This window comes from Amblyomma mixtum, chromosome 3 (assembly GCF_055824585.1).
Source record: "Amblyomma mixtum isolate Tamu chromosome 3, ASM5582458v1, whole genome shotgun sequence".
Classification (NCBI taxonomy): domain Eukaryota; kingdom Metazoa; phylum Arthropoda; class Arachnida; order Ixodida; family Ixodidae; genus Amblyomma; species Amblyomma mixtum.
In genome coordinates this window covers 144,161,334-144,187,053 of record NC_143014.1, presented here as the reverse complement: position 1 = coordinate 144,187,053, position 25,720 = coordinate 144,161,334, and the positions used below count along the sequence as shown (strand labels likewise).

At 44.3% G+C, this 25,720-nt stretch overlaps 1 protein-coding gene across 1 annotated transcript in view; it reads right to left on the bottom strand.

Annotated features, from left to right (window-relative positions):
* Nucleotides 1-25,720, bottom strand: part of LOC149352241 (alanine aminotransferase 2-like) — a 59,851-nt gene that overhangs the window by 19,630 nt on the left and 14,501 nt on the right. The window contains exons 5-11 of the mRNA XM_089577132.1: nucleotides 18,362-18,475; nucleotides 16,584-16,713; nucleotides 15,422-15,501; nucleotides 11,220-11,353; nucleotides 10,033-10,138; nucleotides 5,561-5,626; nucleotides 1,390-1,545 (exon numbers count right to left, since the gene is read on the bottom strand). Of these exons, the coding sequence (XP_089433258.1) occupies nucleotides 1,390-1,545; nucleotides 5,561-5,626; nucleotides 10,033-10,138; nucleotides 11,220-11,353; nucleotides 15,422-15,501; nucleotides 16,584-16,713; nucleotides 18,362-18,475 (786 nt within the window). The remainder of the gene's footprint in view (nucleotides 1-1,389; nucleotides 1,546-5,560; nucleotides 5,627-10,032; nucleotides 10,139-11,219; nucleotides 11,354-15,421; nucleotides 15,502-16,583; nucleotides 16,714-18,361; nucleotides 18,476-25,720) is intronic.

Below are 25,720 nucleotides of genomic sequence, written 5' to 3'. Positions count from 1 at the left end.
TAAAGCTAATTGATTAGAAAAGCAGAAGAAAAAACAACCACTGCCGCCGGTGGGATCCGAACCCACGACCTCCGAATTACGCGTCCGGTGCTCTACCTCTGAGCTACGGCGACGGCTGTCAAATCTTCTGCTTTCGGGGGTATTTTCTAATCAATTAGCTTTAAGCGATGACATGTTCAGTAATATTCTAAATTGATCAACACCACAAAATAAATAAATTAATGTAAAAAAAAATCCCCTGTGCCCCTTGGTTTCTGTGGCGGTTGGCTTCTTTCATATTTATAACGAGCCCCTCATTCCCCTTCCCTTGTTTGCTTAATTGCTTAGCGAGGGCCTCGGTTCTGGCAGCCTTGACTCCATAGGAAGCATAAGAGGGTTCTCACGCAGCTTCCACCCTCTCCGTTCGATGACGTTCTACGTCACTACCTGCGGTTACTCAGGACGTTCTACGTCCGCCGCTTATGAACGTGGGTGGCGCTGATGAACACTCTCAAGGTTAGGTTACTTGTAAACATAAATACCCCCGAAAGCAGAAGATTTGACAGCCGTCGCCGTAGCTCAGAGGTAGAGCACCGGACGCGTAATTCGGAGGTCGTGGGTTCGGATCCCACCGGCGGCAGTGGTTGTTTTTTCTTCTGCTTTTCTAATCAATTAGCTTTAAGCGATGACATGTTCAGTAATATTCTAAATTGATCAACACCACAAAATAAATAAATTAATGTAAAAAAAAAATCCCCTGTGCCCCTTGGTTTCTGTGGCGGTTGGCTTCTTTCATATTTATAACGAGCCCCTCATTCCCCTTCCCTTGTTTGCTTATATATATATATATATATATATATATATATATATATATATATATATATATATATATATATATATATATATATATATAATTTTTGTATTGCTCCTTCGGTTGGTCTTTAATTAGTGCGGCAGCCGCTGCCCTTTAGCTGGTTTTAAGGCCAGTCTTGTTTGCCATGGGTAGTTTTTTGCCGAAATTATCCTTAAATTCTATATCTATGGAAATAAACGTAATTCAGTTTTTCACCTTTTCACGTGCCTCGTTTATATAGAGGCCGACCAGAATTTCATGCCAGTCTGCAGCAGCCGACTCGTGGATACCCTCGGGAACCAATCCTAAATCTAAGCTGCTCACTGTCCGGTCACCATCCTGTGCCAGCTACTCTTCCTTGGACAGGCAAAATCTTGTTTCCTATAGCTCCTTTTCTTCCATCACCGCATAGATTACTTCTTTCACAATCCATCTTTAGACGGCGTAATTAATGTTAACAAATCGAACGGGCTAACTGCTTCAATTACTCAACAGTGCGGAGCAGAACACAGAAAACCGACAAAATAAAGGTCAAAAGAATACTGAAATGCTCTTACCAATGCGTGCTCGACAGCCTTCTGAGGGATGCGTATGCGTGGGTAGGCAGCCATAGTTGCGTGCACGGGACTGCACTGAATTCCTTCGATGGCGTTTAATCTGTGTTCCGCCAACTTGGCTCGTTCCGCTAGAGAGTTGAGGATGGCCGCCTTCTCCTGCAAAGTAAGCGTTTCCCTTCTATTTCCCGCTTTATTAAACTGAGCTGCGCCTTTTCAATGGAATGCAGAAACAAGCGCCATCGGAATGTATCTGGCGCTTTTCCAGCTTTTTTTTATCACAGCAGATAGAAACGGAGAATCGAGAGTGCATATCTAGCGAGTATAAGTACGAATAAACGAGTATCAAGCAATACCACTCTGATCGTAAATTTAATATCGCATCGAATGAAAGCACATTTGCTAAGAACGCAAGAAAATTACAAAGTACGATTGATTGAGAAGAAATGTGTATAGAACAGCTTGCATTAGGCATTAACAGGTTAAGACAGCTTTATTTTGTGCAATAAATTCAGATTCATCAGGTGGTAATCAGAAGTGCCATTGAAAACACATATGTGATTTTCGAACCGGTCATCGGGCGCTGTGTACGCCCGTTTTGGCGCTATGAAAGGTAACAATATTAAGAGTTGAAGAAGAAAATATCAGGTCGCAATGTGATTCTTTACCCTAGCTTGCAGTAGACGTGCATGCAAAGTGCAGTTGCTTAGTGGTTATGGCGTTTGGCTGCTGAGCCCACGGACGTGGGATCGAGTCCCGCTCGTGGCAGCCGCATTTCGATAGAGACGTAATGTAAACACGGCCTTGTACTGTGTTGTGCCAGTGACGTTAAATAATTCGAGGCAGTCGACATTAATGCGAAGACCTCCACAGCACTGGCGTCGCCAGAAATATTTTTCGGGGGTGTTATACGCCGCAGGTTAAAAAAAAAGAAAGAAAGCCTGCGCTCCAAAAATATCTTAGTCATTTCTCTGCCGAAGTGTTAGTTGTTTCGTTCACTGTAATATACCTATACATAAAAATATGACTGCCCACAAGACTTCGAGCATTTGATTCTTAAAGAACATCATTTTTTTTTTCTCATAAAACACACTCGGACGATAAATCGCGGCTATTTACAATACTTTCACATAATATTGTGACGTGACGGCCAGCCGAAGAACGAGACGAGATGACTGACGGCAATGAGACGATTTAATGGCGGCTGGCTTAGCGCGAGCGCTCCGTATCGCGCCACTGCCAGTTTCGTCTTCTTCGTTACTATATAAAACCACGCAAAAGCTTACAACAGCACGAAATCGACTCTTTTCTTATTTTCGTTTCTACATTTTAATAAATCAATGCGGAGTGTAAATATCATAAGCGAAGAAAAGCCCGAATGAAGGAAAGGGTGAGATCTATTGCTCAGAAAATTTCGGGAGGTGTTCTGACACCAAACACCCCCCTCCCTGGTTACACACCTGCTTCACAGTATCATCTCTCATAGCTCAATGTGCAGATTTAGAACGATAAACCATACGCACCGTGCCCGACGATTCCCTAAATCTGGTTCCTCGAAATGTCGATATTTGCAGTTTTTTAGAGTGGAAGTGTAGATTCTAGCTGCTATTGAAAAGTAAGGAAGTTTGTCTGATTATGACACGACAAAAATCTGCATGTAATGCCTCAATTTAAGACCTTTACCATCATCAAATTGCGAATTATTAAGGACATTGCGCCAATTATCGCTGCACTTCCGTACAATTTTTAGCATGTTTGATGCCGGGCTCCATGCCGTGTTCGTAAGTGGCCAAGGAAACGTGTTCTGCAATGCCCCTATGTGAGGTGTTTGTTGAGTCACGTCGCTTTACGTCATGCTACATCAACACACGCAGAAACTACTTATTTGCTGCGCTATGAGTATTTATATTACATCTCAGATTTCTTGTGGCCTGCTCTATATATAACTGATTCGTTTGTTTCCCTTAAGCGGTGCATCTGTTACAACTTTGGCTGCACATTAATTAGCTCGAAGCTGTAAGTGAAGCCGAATGTATCTGGCTGCACACAGTGACCGCGGTATATAGAAGTGAAACAAATATTAATTTTGGTGCAGTACTAACTTGGAGAATAAGTGCATGCTAAACTATGTTATGTGGGCATGAGGAGTTAGAACGCTATTATTCCACTCATATAGCAGCAACTGTAATCTTACTTATTGACATCCCGAGCAGGGCTGCCTCTCATCTTTTTCTCCACATGGCACTGGCAGCATGCAGTTGAGTACAATAATTTTTGGCGCTTCCGCGAATGTTTGATCAGCACACGATGCGACTAAGAATTGTGAAACAAGATTTTCTTGTCTCTGTTGCTGGGACTCCCGCGAAAGGAGGCGATCATTTGCTGAATGGAGAGAGAACTCAAGTTTTATTGAACGCTCGGTGCCCTTTTAAACTGCCGCGAGTGTTGCTGTACTTACATAGTTGGTCGAGTTGGCAGCGTCGACACCACGAAGTATTCAGGTTTTCTCGTCAATCCAAAAATACTTACAATACTTCCGCTTCGTCTCCGAGATTAGTGGTTTTTGAGTTAAGAAAATGGCGCAATAACTGTCTCGCTTCTCGGTGGACACATGAACCGCGCCGTGACGGAAGAGAGGAAGGTGGGAGTGAAAGAAGAAAGAGAGAAAGATGGGCCATAGTGGAGGGCTCCGGAATAATTTCGACCATAATTTCGTTTCCGGAGACTTTTTCGATGGTGCAGATGTACACGTGATTGACGGTTAACATCTCTGACTAGCTATGAAAAAAAAAACAGCTGTGCGTATACGCAGCTGTTTCCAATCGGATTCCAAAAGGGTGAAAATTTAGTCGTGAATATCTCCATACCTGTCGCGCTTAGGTAGGCGCTGCAAATTGTGCTAGCCTTTAATCATTACAGTCTTCGAAACTGTGATTGCAATATGCAGCATAAAGTGCAGTATTAGAACGATAATTAACGAAATTCCACTAATTAACTAAATAACTCTGACTGCTTGTTTCCACCGAGTCACATATTGTGTCCGCCTAGCCACATGCACATATATATATATTGAAGGTGGCATTCACAATGCTATCAGCGCCTTGTTTCTTAAAAAAATGTGTAACCTGTGAAAACAAACACCCTGTAGACGAACCACACGTATATGATTGTCTGAAATGGCGGTGCTCGGCTTGCGGTGTGTGTCATACGGCCGCTTGATGACGTCACCCTATTTTTTAAGGCGAAAGCCTTTAATGGCTCATACTCGCGGCCAAGGTTAAGTCCGGTGTAACGCTGTCCTCCACGAATAACGCTGAAACTAATCAGGATAGGAGAAAACGAATGGTAACATCAGATAGAGGGGACAAAGTGTAACCCCGACGTGAAGTTTGGTGAGTGTAGAGTGATTAGTTCATTAATTACAGCCAATTAAAGCTAAAAAACAAAGAAAACAACCAAATGCGTCGAGGAGTCGACATAGCGACGGGAGAGGGTGACGTCACACCCGAGGTCGCCATGGTAACGGCGCGTGCGCGCCTCCCTTGTGTGAAACACCTCGCAGCTGTCGAGCGAGTCGGTTTCGCGCAGCCTCCCTCCTAGTGTGTCGCCGTGCAAATATACGCTAGAATCGCAGTCGGCAAGGCCAAAGGCTATCTTCCATCTTCCAAAGGCCATTTTCTGTACCATCGGCGAGTGCACACACTAACACACATCCGCCGTCGGCTTTTCTCGTAATGGAACTATTAATGCTCAGGCCGTAGTATAATGTTAAGACCTTATTATATCGACGGACACAAAAATCCCGCGTCCTCAAGGCAAAGTCCCTGCCTTTACTTTATCACTGTTGAACGCTTTTCACAGGCTGGTGACAATATACTGCGATCGACGTGATAATTCATATAGTCTTGCATAATCACTCTTATTCTATATTTTGTGTGATATGTATTGTAATTTCGCTAAATTCCAGATCATTAAACAACTATAAAATGCATTGTTTCTCGTTAATGGCTCACTTCATATTACATGCGTTACCCCTGCTTCAAATGCCACCTTGTCTTTGCACGGAAATGTAAAATGTAACCGGTGGTTCATTGATGCTTAAAGGGCAAGCTATAAACGCGTAGAATAAAATGAACAAAGGCGCTTACGACTGGCTTTATAGCAGACAACGTACCTTAACGTACACATCATGCGATGGCTCTCCTGGATCTGGTGGTCGCACGAAGCAGTCCAAGGCAACCTGGTAGTTTCGCAACGTGGAGAGGAAGTTAAAAAAATTCATTGCGATTTGAAACAACATATTTGGTTTGTGTTATCTTTACAGCAAAGTGCCAAATTTTCTTGCCTTATCTACCTGCTGGCGCATGCAAGAAAAGAGGAATAAAAAGAAAACACGAGGATTTTCTTGCTCAGACCAAGCTGCAGTCATTCGCGACCTGGTGAAAAAATTAATCACTCTTTGCTGCTGTAAGCGTTTTGGTGAGGAACTCTACCAATTATTTTTGATTGATCGAGGACGCGTCGCACAGCTTTTAATGCCACCCGACGTGGTGGCAATGTGGCTATGGAGCTCGGGTGGTGAGCCCGAAGGCTAAGTTCGATGCTGGTCGTGGCAGTCACATTTCGATAGAGGTCAAATGCAGAAAAATAAATTCTCGATTTGCCTGGTTAACCTAAATGCGACTTTGGTGAGTTAGCAGGTTTCCCCTTGTTTAGCTTAGCTTGTCTTTGTTTACCCTTTTAGAAGCTTGAAAGTTCCAACTGGACTCAAATGTTCTTGCAGTCTTTCCTCGGCTTTCCTCTTTCGATGAGCCACCCGAGCTGCTCGCTGCGATTCGAGTCGCCGTTCCCTCGCTTCGGCGGTCTCTGAAGTACAGGCCTCTCGACTGCGCTTTCCTTCGGCGACTTCATCATTCGCCTCTTCTTTTTCGCTCTTCTTCGCGTTTATCGTTTTTCATCCATTACTGCATCCCGTTTGGCAAAGTTATACTGTTTTGTGCTTCGGCTTGCCGCCTTGCAGTATCCGCTTATAGTGCCTAGAATACTGGTATATTCTAGGCACTATAATCCGCTGGATCGGTGGACTGAAGTTGTCGCTGTCTTCTTTTTCGTTGCTGTTCAGCTCATCGTGCATGTCGTTCGGCTTCGCAATTTATCCAAAGATCGGCTTCATCCATGATTTATCGCTTGCAGTACTCCACATTCTTCCGGCGACTTCATCCTTCGCCTCTTCTTTCTGGCATCTGCATGTGCACTCCACCACGTTTCTCGCTCCACAGTATTGTGCGTTTTTATCGTGAATATTTTTTGAAAAATTTTCCCGCCTCAACCGCTAGCTCATTTGCGGTGAAACTGCACACAGAGCTTGCGTATGGTAACTTTTGTATAGTAGCAAGTTTTACAACGGTACTTACTTAGTTGAGCCGTGCATGATGCGAAAACGTAATCGCCTGCGTAGAGATCGGTGAACCAAAAACCGAAAACGCAGTTTTTTTGCTGAAGGGCGACAGTGGCGCCATCTGTTTCCTGCAATGGAAAGCGTCACGACAAGGCGCCGAGGTGAGCGTTGCAAACAATATACTTTGAATGGTAAAGATTCGTTAAATCAGTTATGATATTTTTTTCTGCTCAGTTAACCGAAAATGTTGGAAGCGCTACAGTTGAAACGGACGCAAATGCCGCAACGGCATATTCAAAGGATCCGCATACCGCACATCTTGCAACGCTCGCCTCGGCGCCTTGTCGTGACGCTTTCCATTGCAGGAAACAGATGGCGCCACTCTCGCCCTTCAGCAAAAACACTGCGTTTGCGGGTTTTGGTTCACCGATCTCTACGCAGACGATTACGTTTTCGCATCATGCCCGGCTCAACTAAGTAAGTACCGTTGTAAAACTTGCAACGATACAAAAGTTACCATAATACGCAAGCTCTGTGTGCAGTTTCACCGGTAACGAGCCAGGGGTTGAGGCAGGACAATTTTTGAAAATATTCACGATAAAAACGCACAGTACTGTGCATCTTCACACCCTCTCTTCACTCGGCTGCAACTGACGCGATGCTTCTCCGAGCTTAACCGAGATTCCTCCCATTGGCTGCAGCTGGCGCGACGTTCCTTCGTGCTTACCTGAGTTACTCCGAGGATTCATCTGCAGACACGACGGCTATTTAGCCCGCGAGGCATCTAGTTCTAGCGAACTAAAACATCAGTGCGCTGTACGATACCAGTGCACGTTAAGAGAAACGCCAGGTCGTTTAAGTCATTCCCGGAGCTCACCGGTGCGGCATCCTTCATATTACGGATGAATTTTCGGGACGTTAAGCGCCATATGCCACCACAAGTAAATGCTCTTAACCAACACCCTCTAGTAATCTAGGGGGTGTTGCCTTAGCATGACGTACTAAACATTGCAGGGTCATCGCCTGCATGGCTCTCATTGGCGCTCATACCATTTGGCTGTATATTAACCATATGGAAGGTATGAACCCTGGACCAACAATTACCGCAGTTATTCTGCTCATTATCGACTTCAATTGCTACCAGAAAGAGATAGATAATACGACTTTAAAAGCGAGAGAGCCCTTGCCATAATGGCCTGTACGATTACACTTCTTGCACCAAAGCAGAAAAAGGAGAAATGCTGGTTTTAGAACATACAGCGGTTATTTTACGAGAGATCAAAGTGCCTGCGTATTTCAGATTTTTAATTTCTTTTATTATCTTATATGTAATGCACATATTGTTCAGTAGGCCAGCTTTGAAATTAGTTTTGTGAGAACGCTGATATTTGGGCGAAAAGATACGATGAAAGACGTCGTGGCAGAGGCAGAATTTTCGCGCATAACGCTTTCGCAACTTTAGCTTCACGTACAAATCGAGATATACGAACCATGCCGCTTATCTTTTGTGTGCTAAAAGTAAAGATGAGAAAGGGCACGTAACGTTTAATTCCGCCCTTGTTAGGAAGTTACCTCTACCTAGAATAAATTTCAAAAGCGCCACAGGTCTCAAGTGAGGTTACTTTCGAGAATTTTTTTTTGCGCGACTATTAGGCACAGCTACTTCAAGTTAACAGAATAGATAAGCATCCAGGTGCTCGAAGTGTAGCGACTTTCACTGTTATATAGGAAAGGAAAGCACAAAAATCATTGTTCCAAATCTGGCATTTTTTAATGTAGTAGCGTTTTTCAAAAATCAAAGAAAAAAATTGGCAGTGGTTTAGCTCTGGTTAAACCTGGAGGATTGTGAAAGCAACGAGGAGAGAGAGAGAGGCGATGGAGAGCGCGCGGCAGCGGTGGCGGCCCCGGCCCGCTAACTATGCGCCGCTACTGCGCATGTGCAACTGGCAATTGCGCCGGCGGCACCTCTGAGTCACCCACGCAGCGACGGCGGCGGCGCGCCAACTGTGCGCCGTCCTCGCGCATGCGCAGTATGGCCTTGCGTCAACTCCGCGAAATGGCTCGGCGGCTCGCGTAGTGTTGCTTTCGCAACAAAAGAAAGGCGCCCTCATTTTCTGAACTTTCGTTGCGAAGTAGTGCTGTGCGCGAAAATACTGGCTTTGCCACTGCATCGTTCATAACTTTTTCTCCCATCAGAAAACAAAATTCACTATTGGCTGCTGAACGATGTGTGCATATTATGTAAAATAATCAAGAAAATTAAAAGTCTGAAATATTTAGGCAGTTTCATCTATCGTGGAATACCCCAGTAGGCTTTTGTATTGGCTGGCGTGACTGATCTTTTTATGGCGCATTATATGCCGTAGTTCCCTACTTATCTTCTTTGGTTGCATTTGCAGCCATCATCGGAGCTCTTCCGTCTTTCGGAAAGCCACAAGCAATAATTACTCAAGCAGAAGACGAAAAGTAATGGCGTGTGCTTTTATTTGTTTATTTTTTTACAATATACTACAGGCCCTTAGACGGGCCCCAGCGGGAGGGGCAAGAATAACAAAATTAGAATCAAATTTGAATCAGCACGCAGAGTACAATAATCAGAACAATCAAGGGTTCTATAACAAAATTACATTGTAAAATAAAGTGATGGAATACATCAAGCATAACAGCAATGAAGAGAGAGAGGAAAAAATTACATTATTTCATACTCATAGAAACAGAGCTGATAGCAGCAACATCTTAGAAGGTTATTCCCGGCTCGTCAGGATTCAGTTAAGCCAATCGCGTCGGTGCTACTTGTTAGATGAGCTGGCAGTCGGTTCCATTCGTGAACTGTACCCAGAGACGACGAACATTTAAAAGTGTTTATTCTATGATTGTAAGGAGCTTTTGTTCATGACGGTGCCTTGTGATGGCGGTTAGTGGGTAATGACTTTCTGTCATACAAAATAAGCCGATTTTTTTCTTGTGCGAAGAAGCATCATAAAATGTAAAGCTTAGTTGGACCCCGACTGTTAGATACGTAATCAAAATTTCACCAATAATTGCGGAACGTTTCAAATATTTGTAAAGTATCTGAAACACGGTGATGGAAATATTCAAAGCGCCATTATTCAAAATGTTAATTATGTTCATGGTTCGATGAAGTTGTTGATTGAGGCAAGATTTTTCTTGATGAAATGATATGTTAGCATTCTTTACAGAGACACTCACAAAATAATAGCAAAGATAATCTGCTTGAAAACTATTACCTGTGACAGCGTGGGTGGTAGCACCTCTTCCATGATGTGCTCCAGGTTAGCTTCATCGACAGGATCAAGGTTGATTGCCTCGAAGTAGCCTGATTGCAGTCCTCCCCTATTTTAAGCGCAACGGTTTGTTTTTAGTAAATAATCATTGTTATCATTACTTTTAGTACTTTTGTCGGGCTTTTACAAAAGTGGGTATGCCTCAAACTAAAACTGCTCTCACAAAAGTAAATAATCTGCATTAATCTGATTTAAACTCTTGAATGAATATTTTCTTTGTATCTACTAATGTCTCCTTTAATAGTCGCCTTGAACGATTGTAGTAAATGAAAAGTAAAAAGAATTATGCAGCTCAATTACAGAAAAATTACACATGCCTACTTTTAACAGCATCCGTAATAGCCATTTGAGTGCGGCACCGGTTATTAACAACCTCTTGGCAGTCACATTTTGGTGGAGGAGGAATGATAGAGGCGCTTGTACTGTGTGTTGTCAGGACACTTTAAAGAACCTCAGGTAGTCGAAACTATCCGGAGCCCTCCACTGCAGCGTCTCTCATAACAAGAGTCACTTTGGGACATTAAACCTCACAAACCATCATTTTAATGATTTTTCTGTTTTTCCTTTTCTTAACGCATCTAATCAGCCACAGAATTGGAAGAAATAATTAGCCAACTATAGCGCATGCAGAATGCGCACAGCTTTCCATGGCTGCCGTCTCCAGACTGAACCGTACGACATCGTGGACGCTGCAGAAACTTCGACAAGTGACGCACTAAACGCAGATAACAGCACTGACGTCATCATCCATCCCACGGACGATGCTCAGAAAACAAATTGCGCATTTAGATCAGCGTTTGTCACTTTGAGAGGATTCGAGCGTTTTTCCAGCAGTCGACCTCGAAGTTGCTGAAAGAGGATCAATCACCAATGCAAAGTACATTAGACTTGCTCACGGCTCAGAAAATATTGAGCAACTAGACCACGAAAAGGTGGCGGAAGAATTTTATGTCGTTAATTACCAACTGCCACACAGATGCAAAAAAAAAACCCTATACAATGGTGAATGGTGACCATCCCATGGCTGTGAGAAGCGCTTTGTTTGCTCTCCATTTTCCAGTTAATTGAGCTTGATAAAAAAAAGGGGGCGCAAAGTGAGAAGAGTGCGCATAGCTTGTTTTCGTACTTACTCTGCAGCAAAGCCTTTCGATATCGAGCTGAACGAAATGAGAGGCATAGCTTTGTACGGAGCTCCCATGGCGTTGAGTATTTTCCTCACGCTGTGAAAAGGCCTCCTGTTGTTGTAGACGTTGTGCTCAAACACCTACAGGTAGAAAGCATCAACACGCGAGTTTCAATGCCACTGTCACTTAATGCTACCGATGCTGAACTAAGCACAAATATCCCATAACCGAGGATAGCTTAGGGCAGTTGACGGCTTATAATTACAGGCCAAAAGTCAAATACACTTACTCATTCTAATCTGGCAAGTGAAAGCCAGTAAACTCGTCAGCTAATGTCCAATCACATATGATGCTTAAGTGGTTCAAGCCCATAACATATAAATAATGGTTTGGTTTGGTTTATGGAGTTTAACGTCCCAAAGCGACTAAGGCTATGAGAGACGCCGTAGTGAAGGGCTCCGGAAATTTCGACCACCTGGGGTTCTTTAACGTGCACTGACATCGCACAGTACACGGGCCTCTAGAATTTCTCCTCCAAAGAAATTCAACCGCCGCGGCCGGGATCGAACCCGCGTCTTTCGGGTCAGCAGCCGAGCACCATAACCGCTGAGCCACCGCGGCGGCAATATAAATGATGTTTCGCGAATACGGACATATGTGGGCATGCTCAAGACACTGCCTGTTCCCTTTTTTGTTTTTCCCATGCTCCTCAAGGTGTCCTCTGTAAATTACAATCTTTTAGTGGCTCCCCCCCCCCCATTTTCGATTTTCTTGTTAGGAATGTTAATCACAAATTTTTTTTTTCGAAAAAGGTTTGGCCAACAGTAGTGGCTTCATTAAAAGTGTCCGGCCAACAGCATTCTCTGTCGAGCCGTGTAGCAAGGTACTTACGGCAGCTTTCAAGCTCTGGAGCTCCGCAGAAGTGAAGACAAGATGTCTGCTCAGTGTCGAGGGAGTTAAAGATGCAAGGGGGACGTAAGTGCCCTGATACAGGGCTCGACAAGCGAACACTGTGGCTGGACACTTTCGATGCACGCGGCACTTTTTGTTCAGCAGCAAAATCAAGCGCATTCAGATTTGCACCCTACAGGAACAAGTATAACAGCCAATTCATGTTCATTTCTATTTTGACACCTGCCGTCCGAAATCATCGAATCGAAAAAAAATTCCTCCACTTAATCAAAAACTAGGCTTCAAGAGTTTATATTACCAGCAAATTTAAGAACAGCGCACACACTTCCTCTTAGCCTGCCGACATATAGCGCTTCAATAAAATGCACTCGGTCATTCGCTTTAAATTTTACATCACGGATTATGCCAGTGCGCTATTTTGGAATATTCAAAACCATGCGCCATATGGTGGCAGCCAAGGCAACTGGAAGCACTTGTCCCGAATTGCTTGTATGGTTCTTGTAACTTCTTAGTCACGTTTCAGAGGATGAAATGTTTGATGTTCCACAACGGGCACGTACAAAAGCGGCTGCGACGCCTTTGTATGGCAGTGTTCAGTCGCAAACGTATCTCTCCTGCGAAACTTTTTTTTGTTTCAATTTAGCGGTCAACTGCTGCTCCTTCTATAAGCCCGACTACCTGACCTTAACAGAAAAAAACATCCGAATTAAAGTTACGCACTCTACACGGGCCATAAGACCTGAGCATCTCTTTTCATGAGAACTCTGAAAGGGATTCTAGTAAGGTAGTGATTCTGGGGAGAAGTAAGAAAAATGAAAATTGCTTATCCTAATGGTGAGGCCAGTGACCAGCGTTAGCTGGTTCGTGAAATAGTAGACGGAATGATAACACACCGCATAACGAGTTTGGTGTTGGTTGGTGTCCTGTGGATTGAGGGTTAACTTTTAAATCGCGAGAATGCATAACATCGCGTTTGGACGCAGCGTTTATTGGATGTGTTTCGTTGGGTGCATGCTGATTATATGCCTGCTTTGCGGTCAGGGAAATACGTGCGTATGGGCGTCGCCGCCTTTACGCACCACTGCGTGCTGAATTTCTGATTTCTGCGCGCAGCTCATGATAACTCATACTGCGTTGTATCAACGCAATAGCGTTGGACTTCCAGTTCGACGCGAAACCCGGAGCCTTTGGGACGATATTCCCCATTGATTGAGAGGGTCGTCAGGCTTCAAGCACATGACCTTGCGCGGGTAGTTCAAACCATAGAGTTTCTTACTATTACCTAGAGGGAAAGCTGGCAAGCCGTCTATGGGAGTTTGCATGGAGACCCCACGTGACCACCTCAGCCACCATGGGCGCTCAAAGCATCATGGGGCGGTGAGCTACTTGTTGCGGAACTGTAACTTTTGGCCAAAAATTAATAAAAAAATAAAGCTGTTTGATAGCTACAAACGTCCTAACATTCAATATCTTGTCTAATGATTGCAACAAACTAGCAGAAAAGCATTTAAGTGCAAAGTTTGCCTAAAATAAGACATGACTAGCTTTCCTATTGGCCAAGTGATGAACACTAAAAAAACTAATATTTCGTAATTAACAGGCGCACTTTTAAAAGTAAATATGTTTTCAAAAAAAATGTTGTTGTTTAGATACTTTAAGAGGTTTTTTAATGGCATTTCGGAAGAGTAAAACCTTTTATTGGCGTCGTGTGTCGTCGCGTCTTCACTACTATGGCTTTTGCACACTGCGTTCGCGCGAAAGTCGTCTGCGCACACACGAACTACGTTTTCGGAATGAAACGCCTTAGTACTGCCACTCTGTGTTCCCGAAAAACTACGACTGTGCCGCAACAAGTAGCTCACCGCCCCATGATGCTTTGAGCGTCCATGTTGGCTGAAGTGCAGCGCCGCCAGCTTTCCCTCTAGGTAGTAGTAAGAAACTCTATGGTTCAAACATCCCACAACGACCAGAGAGTGCATCAGTGATGACGACACTACACAGTTACTCATTGGTCTACAGAGTTGTGATGTCATTCTAGCATCATTACGTAGTGCATCTGAAAAAAGAAAAGCCACTGCGATGAAAATAAAAATGGTCGAACCGGGACTGAAACCACTAACCCTTCGGTCCTGAGCGGGCGCGCTACCCCTCGACCGATGAGGAATGTTTATTTGCCTTGGTTAAAGGGAGGCCTTGAGCGCCTTGGGGTAAATAAGAAATGTTAGCAAGCAAGTAGAATATAATAAAAATAAAATTATTAAAAAACAAATAGAAGTAAGGCAGAAAAACAGCAAAATAAAATGCAGAACATTGCCCGTGTTCGCGAAGTGCTTTGAAAAGAAGAAAGAACTCCGGCCGTTTAAGGGGCCCATTATTCCTTTATGCGACGTTGAGGACGCACTGCTTATGCTTAGCGACGATGACTTTCAAGTGGCTAGGAAAGGCGAACGGCAAAGTGCGACCGAAACCCGCGAGGGTGGACTATAGATGAATTTCAATACGCTTTCCTTAGAGGCGTTTTTGGGGGTTTGTTGGCGTCTTGTTGCGACCGCGCGCCCCGTCGCGCATCCCAGGGGTGATCACTTGGTCAAACCGAGCGCGCTAGACCGCCTCCAAGCGACTACAACGCAGGCAGCGCGACGCACCAGGCGCGAGGCGGACGGTATACGACGTCGACGACGACTACACGAAGCCGAGGAACGTAGCCAAGACCGCTAGCGCAGTATAGCTCAAACCCGGTTGTGCTATCCAACGGTATTTCGTGCTCCGTCGTCCTGTCTTCACCTCAGACAGCCTAACTACACGACCGGCGACAAAGGCAACGCCAGTAAACTGGCTCGATAGTGATTTGGCCAGCAGGGTGTCTCGCACACTATGAATGAGAAGCAAGTCACTGTTGAATGTCGGCGGGCACCAGAAACGGCTGCTTTCCGTGGCGCGAACGCACGACCTTGCACGAAACAGCGTCATGAATCGCCAGCGTCATCGAACCTAGTGGTCATGTCATCCTTAAAACGTGACATCTCTCCTGTCGGCCTCCAACGAGCCTAGACGGAGATTTTCGGCAGTTGTAAGTCCTGATTGGATGAGTAAGTTTCCCTCGAGGTTCAGAGGAAAGAAAATTAAGCCGGTCGGCAAAAGCCAGTAAAATAAATTGTGCGATGAAGGAAGAGTTCACTAATACCAGCGAAATATATAATATCTGACTGAAAAATTGTTTATTTTGCTCGAAATTTGTTTACTTGTTTACTATTGTGCGTACGCATGATGCCCCTTCAAGGAAATAGCGAACTGACCTCATCTGCCAAAATGGTCAACTTGTTTTTGTGCGCAAATCGGATGGCCTCCTCGATCTCCTTCCTCGATAGCACCGTGCCTGAAAACATAATGGGCTTAGTTCGCTGCACATTTGATAATAAAGGGTAAATTACCAAGTCAAGACGTAGATAGCACTGTACAGCTGCCTTCGTTCGAGAAAAAAAAATGACGCAGGACTCAATGATCACATGCTAGTAAAACCTAGACTGGAAGGAGAAAAATAAGCATAGTGTGGGCTTACACCACCTTCTCAGTGGAAGCTAGCCAGTGAGAGTAGTCATTCGATATCAGCATGTGGTTCAAAAGCCGCGCTTTCAGACTACGCGCAACTGTTGTCTCCTGAATTGACACACCTGCATTCGTAGTGGGTGCTTGATCTTCACTTCGCGGGTACAGTGGCTTAGACAGGGACATCCTTGATAGGAGCGCACCTTAGCGCCAATATAGGCAGAACTTTCAGCCTCCACTTGATTTTTGTATTGAGCTCCGTCTATATATTGCGCATGTCACCTGTTTCCTCCAAAAGCGGTTGGAATTAATTCGGCTCACAATGTATGAAAAGGTACAGAGTGGTTTTGTAGCTTTTCGTCACGTTTATTTTAGCTCAGAACACTGATCTTCTGCCCTGATTTAAGGCTTGCACTTACCCTGTCTCAAGTGAGGACACGGTATCTTCTTAATAACACTATATTTTTTTTCCCGGGATCATTTGTTAAATATTGTTGTGCCGGCTCCCAACACTTGTTTTTTAGCGCTCACCCTCTAGCTTCGTGCGCACTCCGGTACGCCTGCAGAGTCGTACTACGACGACCGCCGCAGATGGCATGTCAGCCATAAAACGCCTCCGGATGTTTACCTAACAACGACATCGTGAACTCTTGCGTCCGGCGGAAAAATGATGACTGTTTTGTCGTGCGTTCTCCATAAACAGCTGTCCTTCTATGGATAAATTTGCGGGGTGGTGTTTCTCCTACATTGCAAAACACCCTCTGCATTTTTTTTTTCTGATATAACTTCCTGGAACAACTCGCCTGCCAATTACCGCCTTCTGCTGTTCAGTGGCCTCGTTTCTGCCACTGTCAAAAGCGTCACTGTCAAAAATTATAAGCCCACCGTTTTAGTCGTGGGATCTACGCTCACCTGGTGGATTGGCAGGGTTGATTAAGAATAAGAATCTGGGCGTGCAGTGTTTTCTAGATGCGTCCAGAGCCTCCTGCATCCAGCTGACATTGTGAGACCAGTTCCTGTCTTCATCCAGGTAATAATATGCCTTGATTAGGTGCAGATAAGCACAGAGAAAGGACAGAGAACAGCAGCGTGAAGATAAAGAAATCACACGTACTAAATAATGACACTTACAATGCACACGCAAAGCAAACAATACCACCACAACTCAAAGAGATATCTCCAAGCTATTGCAGGATGTTTCACCTTAGATTGTGAGCAATTTTCAAAAGATAGGCGTTTTGAGCTAGAAGAGCGCCTTTTTTAGCGCAACATGCTCAGTGGTGTAGTGTATCAAAAGACAGCTAACACTTGCTAATAGAAAGGCTGGTTAACTAATATTCAGTAGCTAACTTCTTAACTGTTATTGTTAGGCTTCTTTCTTATTGAGAGACGTGGAGTTCACCTGCCTTAATATCCATATCAGTTTTTGTAGCTCCGAAAACGCCGTTACCCTCGCTGTCGCGGCTGAACAATGTTGGCCATTCCTCGCGCCAATCGAAAATCGCGCTCATGCGTACATCGACCAGCGACGTCCATCAAATCGCGTCAATCCATGGCGCACGTCCCACGTGACAATCTCTGTCAATTATAAATGTGAGAGTTATAAAAACTGATACGGTTATTACTTCCGGTGGCCTACAAGCCACTCTGTGCCAGAAAAAGCGCTCTAGTAACTCAAAATGCCGATCTTTAAACATTGCTGACAGTCTTAGGTGAAACACCTTGTATTTATTACTCGTGATCGGAAAGGCGTTGTCTGCTTTTCACCTAGGAGAATGTAAGTCTACCTTTACCGCTCAACAGGCATAAAGCGTATTGAATTTAGCTGATGCTGGCGCGGGGGTTCGGACTGTCGAAATCAAATGTGCACGCACGCCATCAGTGCTTTGAAGGATTTTGTGAATGGCACAACTTACCCACATCGTGTCTCGAATGATTTTTGCTGCCAGTTACAGATAACTTGAGGAGAACTGTACTTTAGCAGGGAACATTTTTCAGCAAATGTTCGTGAGAATGCTTCCATCTTCTCCAGAATATTCTGTTACTGAGCATGAATACTCTCTATTAGGTATTAAATCCACCGCGTGAATCTGTGGCACTGGCGTTCTGATGTTGATCCCAAGGCCACGGGATCAAATCAATGCTGCGGCGACTGCATTTCGATGGAGCCCATTGCAGTGCGCATTCAAAACTCCCGGGGATCAAAATTAATCCGCAAACCTCCACTACGGGTCTCTCGTAACCTATATGCAGCTTCTGGACATTCAACCCTACACCACACCATACCATACCATACCATACCATACCATACCATACCATACCATACCACACCATACCATACCATACCATACCATACCATACCATACCATACCATACCATACCATACCATACCATACCATACCATACCATACCATACCATACCATACCATACCATACAACTGCGCGCCGAAGCGGCTTCTCTGCTTCAATGATGCAACTTTAATCGCGTGCTCAGGAAGTCGTACCGCACCTCCTGGATCGCTTAGAATGCTCGAAAGCGGCGGCGAACCGGTCCGAGCCCGCTTTTGCCATTCAGCGGTCAATTCTTAGATACGCGCAGACGAGCGAGAAGAGGAACAAATACATGTTAACCACAACCCAGAGAGACCAACCGTATTGGTAAAAAAAGAGTACATGACTTGTGAGCTCACCTCGTAGTATCCTTTGTCCTGCAGCATGCTGAAGTAGGTCGAGTAGAGCGGCATGCAAGCGAGGACACCGGGCGGTTTCCCGTTTGACCGCCGCTTCAACGCATCAAGCACCAGCTGCAAAGACAAAAGTGGGCAGTACACTGTTGTTATGTTGGTAGAGAAAGCCTCTTCGCGTGTACCATTCGCGTGCACTGCCCGTGTGATGCTTATTTAGTTCCACAGCGGATATTTTACAAGTGCGAATCTGAAGCTGTACAGTGTTTACAGAGCAGAGCCTCGCCTTGCTCGTTGCGCACGCTATGAACCCGCCAATACCAAGTCTTGAACGAAGTGTAAATGGTCACGAACACTGTACGCAGCGCCAGACGAATTGCTAAAGAAATGCTTTTCAAAGTACATGTGCGCTTGCCGACGTTCATTTCTCTTGCTCGGCGTTCCGGCGGTTAGAGCCGAAGCTGCAGCGTTTAGAGCATTGCAGCAGCATATTATGGGACGGCATCCTATGTGAACATATAATACCATGAACCTCAGAGAAAGTCCCTGAAACAGCTGGAAAAAAAACAATAACACCGAACGGCGACGCCAGTTGTGAAGGCAGTACTTGATGGAGCAATTGTGGCGTTCACATGTTGTAAATAAATAAATAAATAAATAAATAAATAAATAAATAAATAAATAAATAAATAAATAAATAAATAAATAAATAAATAAATAAATAAATAAATAAATAAATAAATAAATAAATAAATAAATAAATAAATAAATAAATAAATAAATAAATAAATAAATAAATAAATAAAAGCATGCGGAGAGAACCACGGTATTGTTAAATAACCGACAAATCATCGTTGCTAATCGGAGGCGGTCAAGTATTATATGGACACTAGGGAAAATTCTATCCAGTTTTTGTTCTTCATAAAATTTGATTCTGTGTCTTTTTCTGCTTACGTTAATGCTCCTTCGGGAGCAAAAGGCGCGCTTATCGCTTGGAAACTGTCATTTTGAAATTTCTTAGAAACTCGATTCAATCCTGTGACGTCAATGCCAAAAAGGACTCCGTGATCACTGTTTGGAGGTGAACGGCGATGAAACTTAGATTCAAGGATCGGCGTTAAAAATTAATTGTTTGAGGCCACCACAGTTTGCTTGCGGAAACGGCTTGTGGCGGCGACACGAAGATTTCATTTTCATAAACATTTATTTTTGCTTATAAAAATTCCGTATTCAGTGAAAGTACTGCCTTCGTCATTAGAACGCGGTAACCTATCGATACAGTTCAATGTAAGCTTGTTCTCAGCGTAACTTTAAAGTGATGCTAAGCAAAACAGGGCGATTGTCACGTAGGTGGATGCTACAGCTATAATTGCGGTACCGTCGGAAAAGCACCACTTCTTCAAGTGTGTGCTCAATGTACAGCCTTCAATGATTTGAGAAGCTAGGGACAAATGTTATACACAACGTATGCGAAAATGCTAATCGCTAACGTCACATTCCAAAATTTATTCAGTATCGCTTCGGTAGCTGGCCTGAATTTATAATGCTACTAAGCATTAAATTATATGCTTCTATAGCAGAAGACAAGGTTTAGTGCGCTACAGGAACTGAACACATTCCCAGACGGGGATATACAGGGTGTTTCACCCAAGATTTTACTAAATTTTTTAAGATAGGCTTTTTCAACTTGAAGAGCGCTTTCTTCGGCATAGTATTGTCAGCGGTGTATTACATCAGACTGCAGCTAAGACATGCTACCTAGCAGGTTGGTTAACTAATTTTTAACAGTGAACAGTTAACTGATACTGTTAGGCTCCTTAATTATTTAGAGCCGCCAACCGTAAGTAGTTTTTAGAATTTCAAAAACGCGCTTACCCTCGGCGCAGTGGCATAACAAGTTTTGGCTATTTCCACGAGTTACGAGCACTGGAGAGGTTGCTTTGCCTGCAAGCTTCTCGAAAGCGCATGTATTTTGGCGCGATGTAGATAAAGTTTGTTGGGCCACTGCACCGAGGGTAAGTAACCGCGTTTCCTGAATTCTAAAAACTGCTATGGATATTACTTACGGTGAGCTACAAGTCTCTCAGTAATTAAGCAGCCTAACAACAATACTTAAAAAGTTAACTATTTAATATTAGTTAGCCAGCCTGCTAGTTAGAACGTCTAAGCTGTAGTCTGATGTACTACACTGCCGACAATGCAGTGCCGAAAAAACTGCTCTTCTAACTCAGAAAGCCTATTTTAAGAAAGTGTGTAAAGTCATTGGTGAAACACCCTGTATATGCGCCCACCAGAAGAAAACACATTTTTGTATGGCCATGCTCGGCGCCCATCAGACACAATAATTAATTAAGAGTGGCGCATATTGCTCGAAAACTGTCAGAGGCGTGCACATTTCAGCGTCAAATTGATGTAGCGCCCCTTCAGGGGACACGCTTTTTTCCTGTTCCACAGAACGACATTTCAAGATGGATTTGAAATTTCCCTTTACTTCCAAAGAACACCAGCTGCAACCGTCACACAATAAAAAAATTAATATTCCAGGAATAACAAATCTTCATTTAAACCCAGCTATATTCTGCGCTGATTAAAAAATACGCGTATGCGAGTTACAACGCATTTCCTGTGAAGCACAACTGTGTTTTTAGTCATGAATAACCCGTCGCGTGGCGTATAGGTAGGCCACCATGTGCACAGTGGGTCATGGTACCAAATAGGCCCCCACATATGTTGTTTCTTTCTTGCTGGTTTCAGGTTATATCTCCCAGTTGGGATCGCTGAGCGCAGCTGTTCTGGTGAATAGTCAACTGCTTTCGAAGAATTGCTCACAGATTTGTTTCCTATTTTTTTTTTCACATGGCACTCTATCTGCGTCTTTTGGCAGTTGGCAGTATGTTTGGTAACACTCAGACAATGGGTTTCTTCTGGTGGGGTATGCCACAGGAGAGCGTATACCTTCCTACTCCTTTCATATCATTATACGGTAACGTTAAGAGTGCCCGAAAGGGAGTTGAAAAAGCGGGCATATCGAGTGTTGACCAAATGTTTAGGGGAATCCCCCAAGGTGGAGTAGATTTGTAATAAGGGAGTAATTACTCATTGACGTCCACCCGAGCGCAGCCATACGGCTACAAAGGAAAGCTATACAGCTTTCTCAAAAACTTCGTAGTTAAAGAAAAATAAAAAAAGAAAGACTACTCCGGTGAAGTGGTGGTCCCGGGTTCGAACCCCGGACCAGGACGAATTTTTCTTTAACTACGAAGTTTCTGAGAAAGCTGTATAGCTTTCCTTTGTAGCCGCATGACTGCGCTCGGGTGGACGTCAATGAGTAATTACTCCCTTATTATATCGAGTGTTGATCGCAATCTTTCCTTAAGAATTAAGCGTACACGATCGCTCAGTATGGATCCCAGCGTGGGATCGTCAATAAGAAGCAAACCGTTTTTTTTTACACTTTTTATGAAGTGCTTTAGGTCTATCAAATTTTAGGCTTTAAAGCTGCTGGAGTTTTGAGAGGTTACAATACACTAATAAAAGTTGTACTATGGTTTTTCCTCTCGTTCCTGATTATATCCACCAAGTTTCGCAGCCAAGCTGTCGCAAGATGATTTTTGAGTTTATCGTTCCCGTGGCTTCAGTTCACATGATTTCTATAAGAAACACTGCGCTTCCAAAGTAACAAACATCCCCCGTGCATTTAATAGCCTTCCTCGGCTCAGTAACATTGTTTTGAGGCTTGTATTAGGTCGTCTCGGGCATTTTATGAAAGGACTCATCGTTTTGAGCCGCCACTTCAGCCATTAAACGCGCGTACGAGAGTTTTGCTGTGACCTCATCGCTGCGCCACGCGAAGCATCGTCCTTGACCACGGACTGAGTTTATATTTCTGTTTGCTGTTCTACTCGGTACGGGTTGCTGTAGTGGAGTGAGAGAACTCTAAGGAAAGTGCTGTGACTATTAACTCATATTCTCGAAAACCTCCCGGAGTTTCTTCTCAAGGCTGGACCAGAAAAAAATTAAGCATTTTATAAATGTTGGATAAGTGACAGGTGCACCTTTATGTCTTCAGAAATGAAGCTCTCTATATAAAATTAAAGGATAAATTTGGTGCACACAAGAACCGCAGCAAATCAGAATCCTACTTTCCATTGATGCTTGCCGGAATAGTTATTTCAACAGAACTAAAATAGACGCGATGCTTGTCCTTGTCTGGAGTGGGTATATATATATATATATATATATATATACACGAGTATCCGACTTTATTTTTTTTTTGCAAACACCTGGCGGATATGAGACAAGCGCGCTTGCATCAGGCGACCTTGAACCTTCATGCGCATGCATGAATTTTTTCCCGCCTGCCTATAGCGTCAGTCGCTGGGAAGCAGCGTTTGAGTGAGGCAGTGTGCAGTGCTCTCGTCGGTTTTTTATTGCAAGGAAAATGGCGGAGTGAAAGGAGCAGCGCTACTGCAACAAATTTTGCCATAAACTTGGCGACAGCCGAGTGGAAACCATTCGAAATATTCAGACGGCTTTCGGTGAAGACGCCATGAGCAGCACACAGTTTAAGCAGTGTTACAATTGTTTTAAAGATGGCCGCACATCGGTGGAGAACGAGCCACGCTCCAATCGGCCATCAACATGCCAAAATGACCAGGTCATTGCCGAACTGAACGCTATGGTGATGCGGGACTGTCGCGTGACTATCCGAGAAATTGAGGAAGAAGTGGACATGAGCAATTTCTCCGCACATTCCATTATCACCGAAGATTTGGCCATGGAGAGAGTTGCGGCGAAATTCGTGCCGAAGCTGCTCACGGTGGAGCAAAAGCAGCTTCGTGTTGAAGTCTCACAGGACATGCTGGATTCCGCAAACAGTGACCCCGACTTCATCAACATCATAATCACTAGTGACGAGTCTTGGGTGTACAGGTACGACCCGGAAACCAGATCCCAGTCGTCAGAGTGGAAGCATTCTACGCCACCAAGACTTAAGAAGGCCCGCCAATTGCGCAGCAATGTGAAAGTGATGCTGACTGCTTTCTTTGACACCCTCTGTGTGGCAGACCACGAGTACGTACTCTACAGGGTCAAACAATGACCAAAGAGTGCTACAGGAATGTCCTCCGTTGCCTACGTGATGCTGTGCGGCGCAAGAACCCGGAGCTGAGGTCAACAGGAAATTGGCGCACCCATCGCGCCAATGCTACTGCACATTCCTCGCACTCGAATCAGATTTTTTGGTGAAAAACCAGACTCCTGTAGTTCAACAGACTCCTTACTATCCTGATATGGCCCCTGCGATTTCTGGCTGGTTCCCAAAATCAAAAGGCCATTGAAAGGAGCGCGATTTCAGACAAGGAAGAACATTATGGCTGCAACGACAGCTGAGCTAAACTCCATTGCGAAAAGGGCCTTTTCGGAATACTTCCCACAATGGCAGCACCGCTGGGAGAAGTGTGTGGAGTCCCAAGTAGACTACTTTAAAGATGACTAGGTTTGCAACGCTCCAGTTATGCAAGTTTTTTTTCAACGGCCAAAGGTCGGATACTTTTCTAACAGACCTCGTATATATATGAGAAGCTAAAAGCCACCGAAACGAAGGGAAAGAGGGGATTTTTAATTTTTATTTATTTATTTTGTGCTGTTCGATTTAGAATATTACTGAATATGCTTTGGTTTGGTTTATTGGGGTTTAACGTCCCAAAGCGACTGAGGCTATGAGAGACGCCGTAGTGAAGGGCTCCGGAATTTGGACCCCCTGGGGTTCTTTACCGTGCACTGACATCGCACATTACACGAGCCTCTAGAATTTCGCCTTCATCTAAATTCAGCTGCCGCGGCGGGGATCGAACCCGCGTCTTTCGGGCCAGCAGCCGAGCGCCGTAACCACTGCGCCACCGCGGCGGGGCATTACTGAATATGTTATCGCTTAAAGCTAATTGATTAGAAAAGCAGAAGTAAAAAAATATATATAGGCTCCAGACAAGGACAAGCATCTGCATATGAGTGAGTACTTTTTTAGAATTTAGAATTTTTAGCTTTAGATTTTTTGCCATTCGGTTTCGTAAGTTCGTAAGATGGAATTATTTTCGCTGTAGGCTGCACGTCGTGTCAAACGCGACATTATGTCGTTATTCCTTGCTCTAAAGCTGTACCATTATTTTCCCGCTCTCAGTCCGAACGTGAAAATGGAAAACCCTTAGTACTGACTAGCACTCAGCTCTGGAGAGACGCAAAGAACGCCGGTCCGATTAAGCATTTTGGTGTTCCCAAAGGTGCCCACCACAGAACAGTGAAGAAAATGAGGGAACATGAAAGGCAGGAACTGCAAAAAAGTCTTGCGAACCTGGGCGTCGCAGCCTGTTCGGAGGGAAAGGCCTGCTATTTATACAACCAATTCTGACAATGGAGCAAGCTATGCTCTGTCTTGCTTACAATCACACTAAAGCCGTAGTGCCCAATCATTACTCTTATTAGTGGAACCAAATCTCATGCCCAATAAAGAAGGCTGAGCGAGGTCTGTGAGTTGCGCGTGTTGAGTACCGTGCTCACTTTGCTCTTTTTTTCTGCAGCCTTTGCTTTATGAATATCGTAATAAAGCGCAGAAAAATGGCTCTGCCTGCGACTCGAACTTTGGAACCTAATGCCACCAGCGGGAAGCCGTCATACAGTAAATTTGTTTGCAATAAGTTTCTTCTCTTCGGTTCATACTTTCATACAACCAATACTGACAAGTTCATACTTTCCAAGTCACAAAGTAAACATCTCCCGCAGTGTTTCTCGCGAGCTCTAGGCGCTAAATAAAGAAACACCTCGCAAAGTTCGGCCTTCTCTGAGGCTCTCTGAATCGGCAACAGAAGCTGTAATCAGTACTAAATGAACGAGCAAACATTTGGTAATTCACTGAGGTGGTGTCTACGACACAAGGCCCTCTTGTTCCTCAGCTCATGAGGTGCTGTCTAAATCTGTGTTAGGTAAGATGAACACTTGTCCCCATCTTTCAAGGCCTTTTAGTCAATAGGGGGTGCCGTAAAGGCTCCAACATGTGGATGAGAAGCAAACCATTTAATCTGGTTACTTTTGGCAAAGACGGCATATAGAATGCACTGCTTTGCTTGCTCAGAAACAGCGGTAACGGAGGCGACGACGTTCAGGTAAGGGCAGTGGCTGCTCAGGTAGTTGATGAAGTAGAAAAGTATTTCAGCCAACATCCAGGCGGTTATTTCTTACGACAGAAAACCCAAGAGGTAGCAACGCGGCAGCACCTATTCATCCATGCCTGGTTGGTTATTTACACCTCCAAAGCACGGAGCTTTGCAGTCGCGATGCGCTCGACAAAGAAACAGCCCATTACTCGCAACT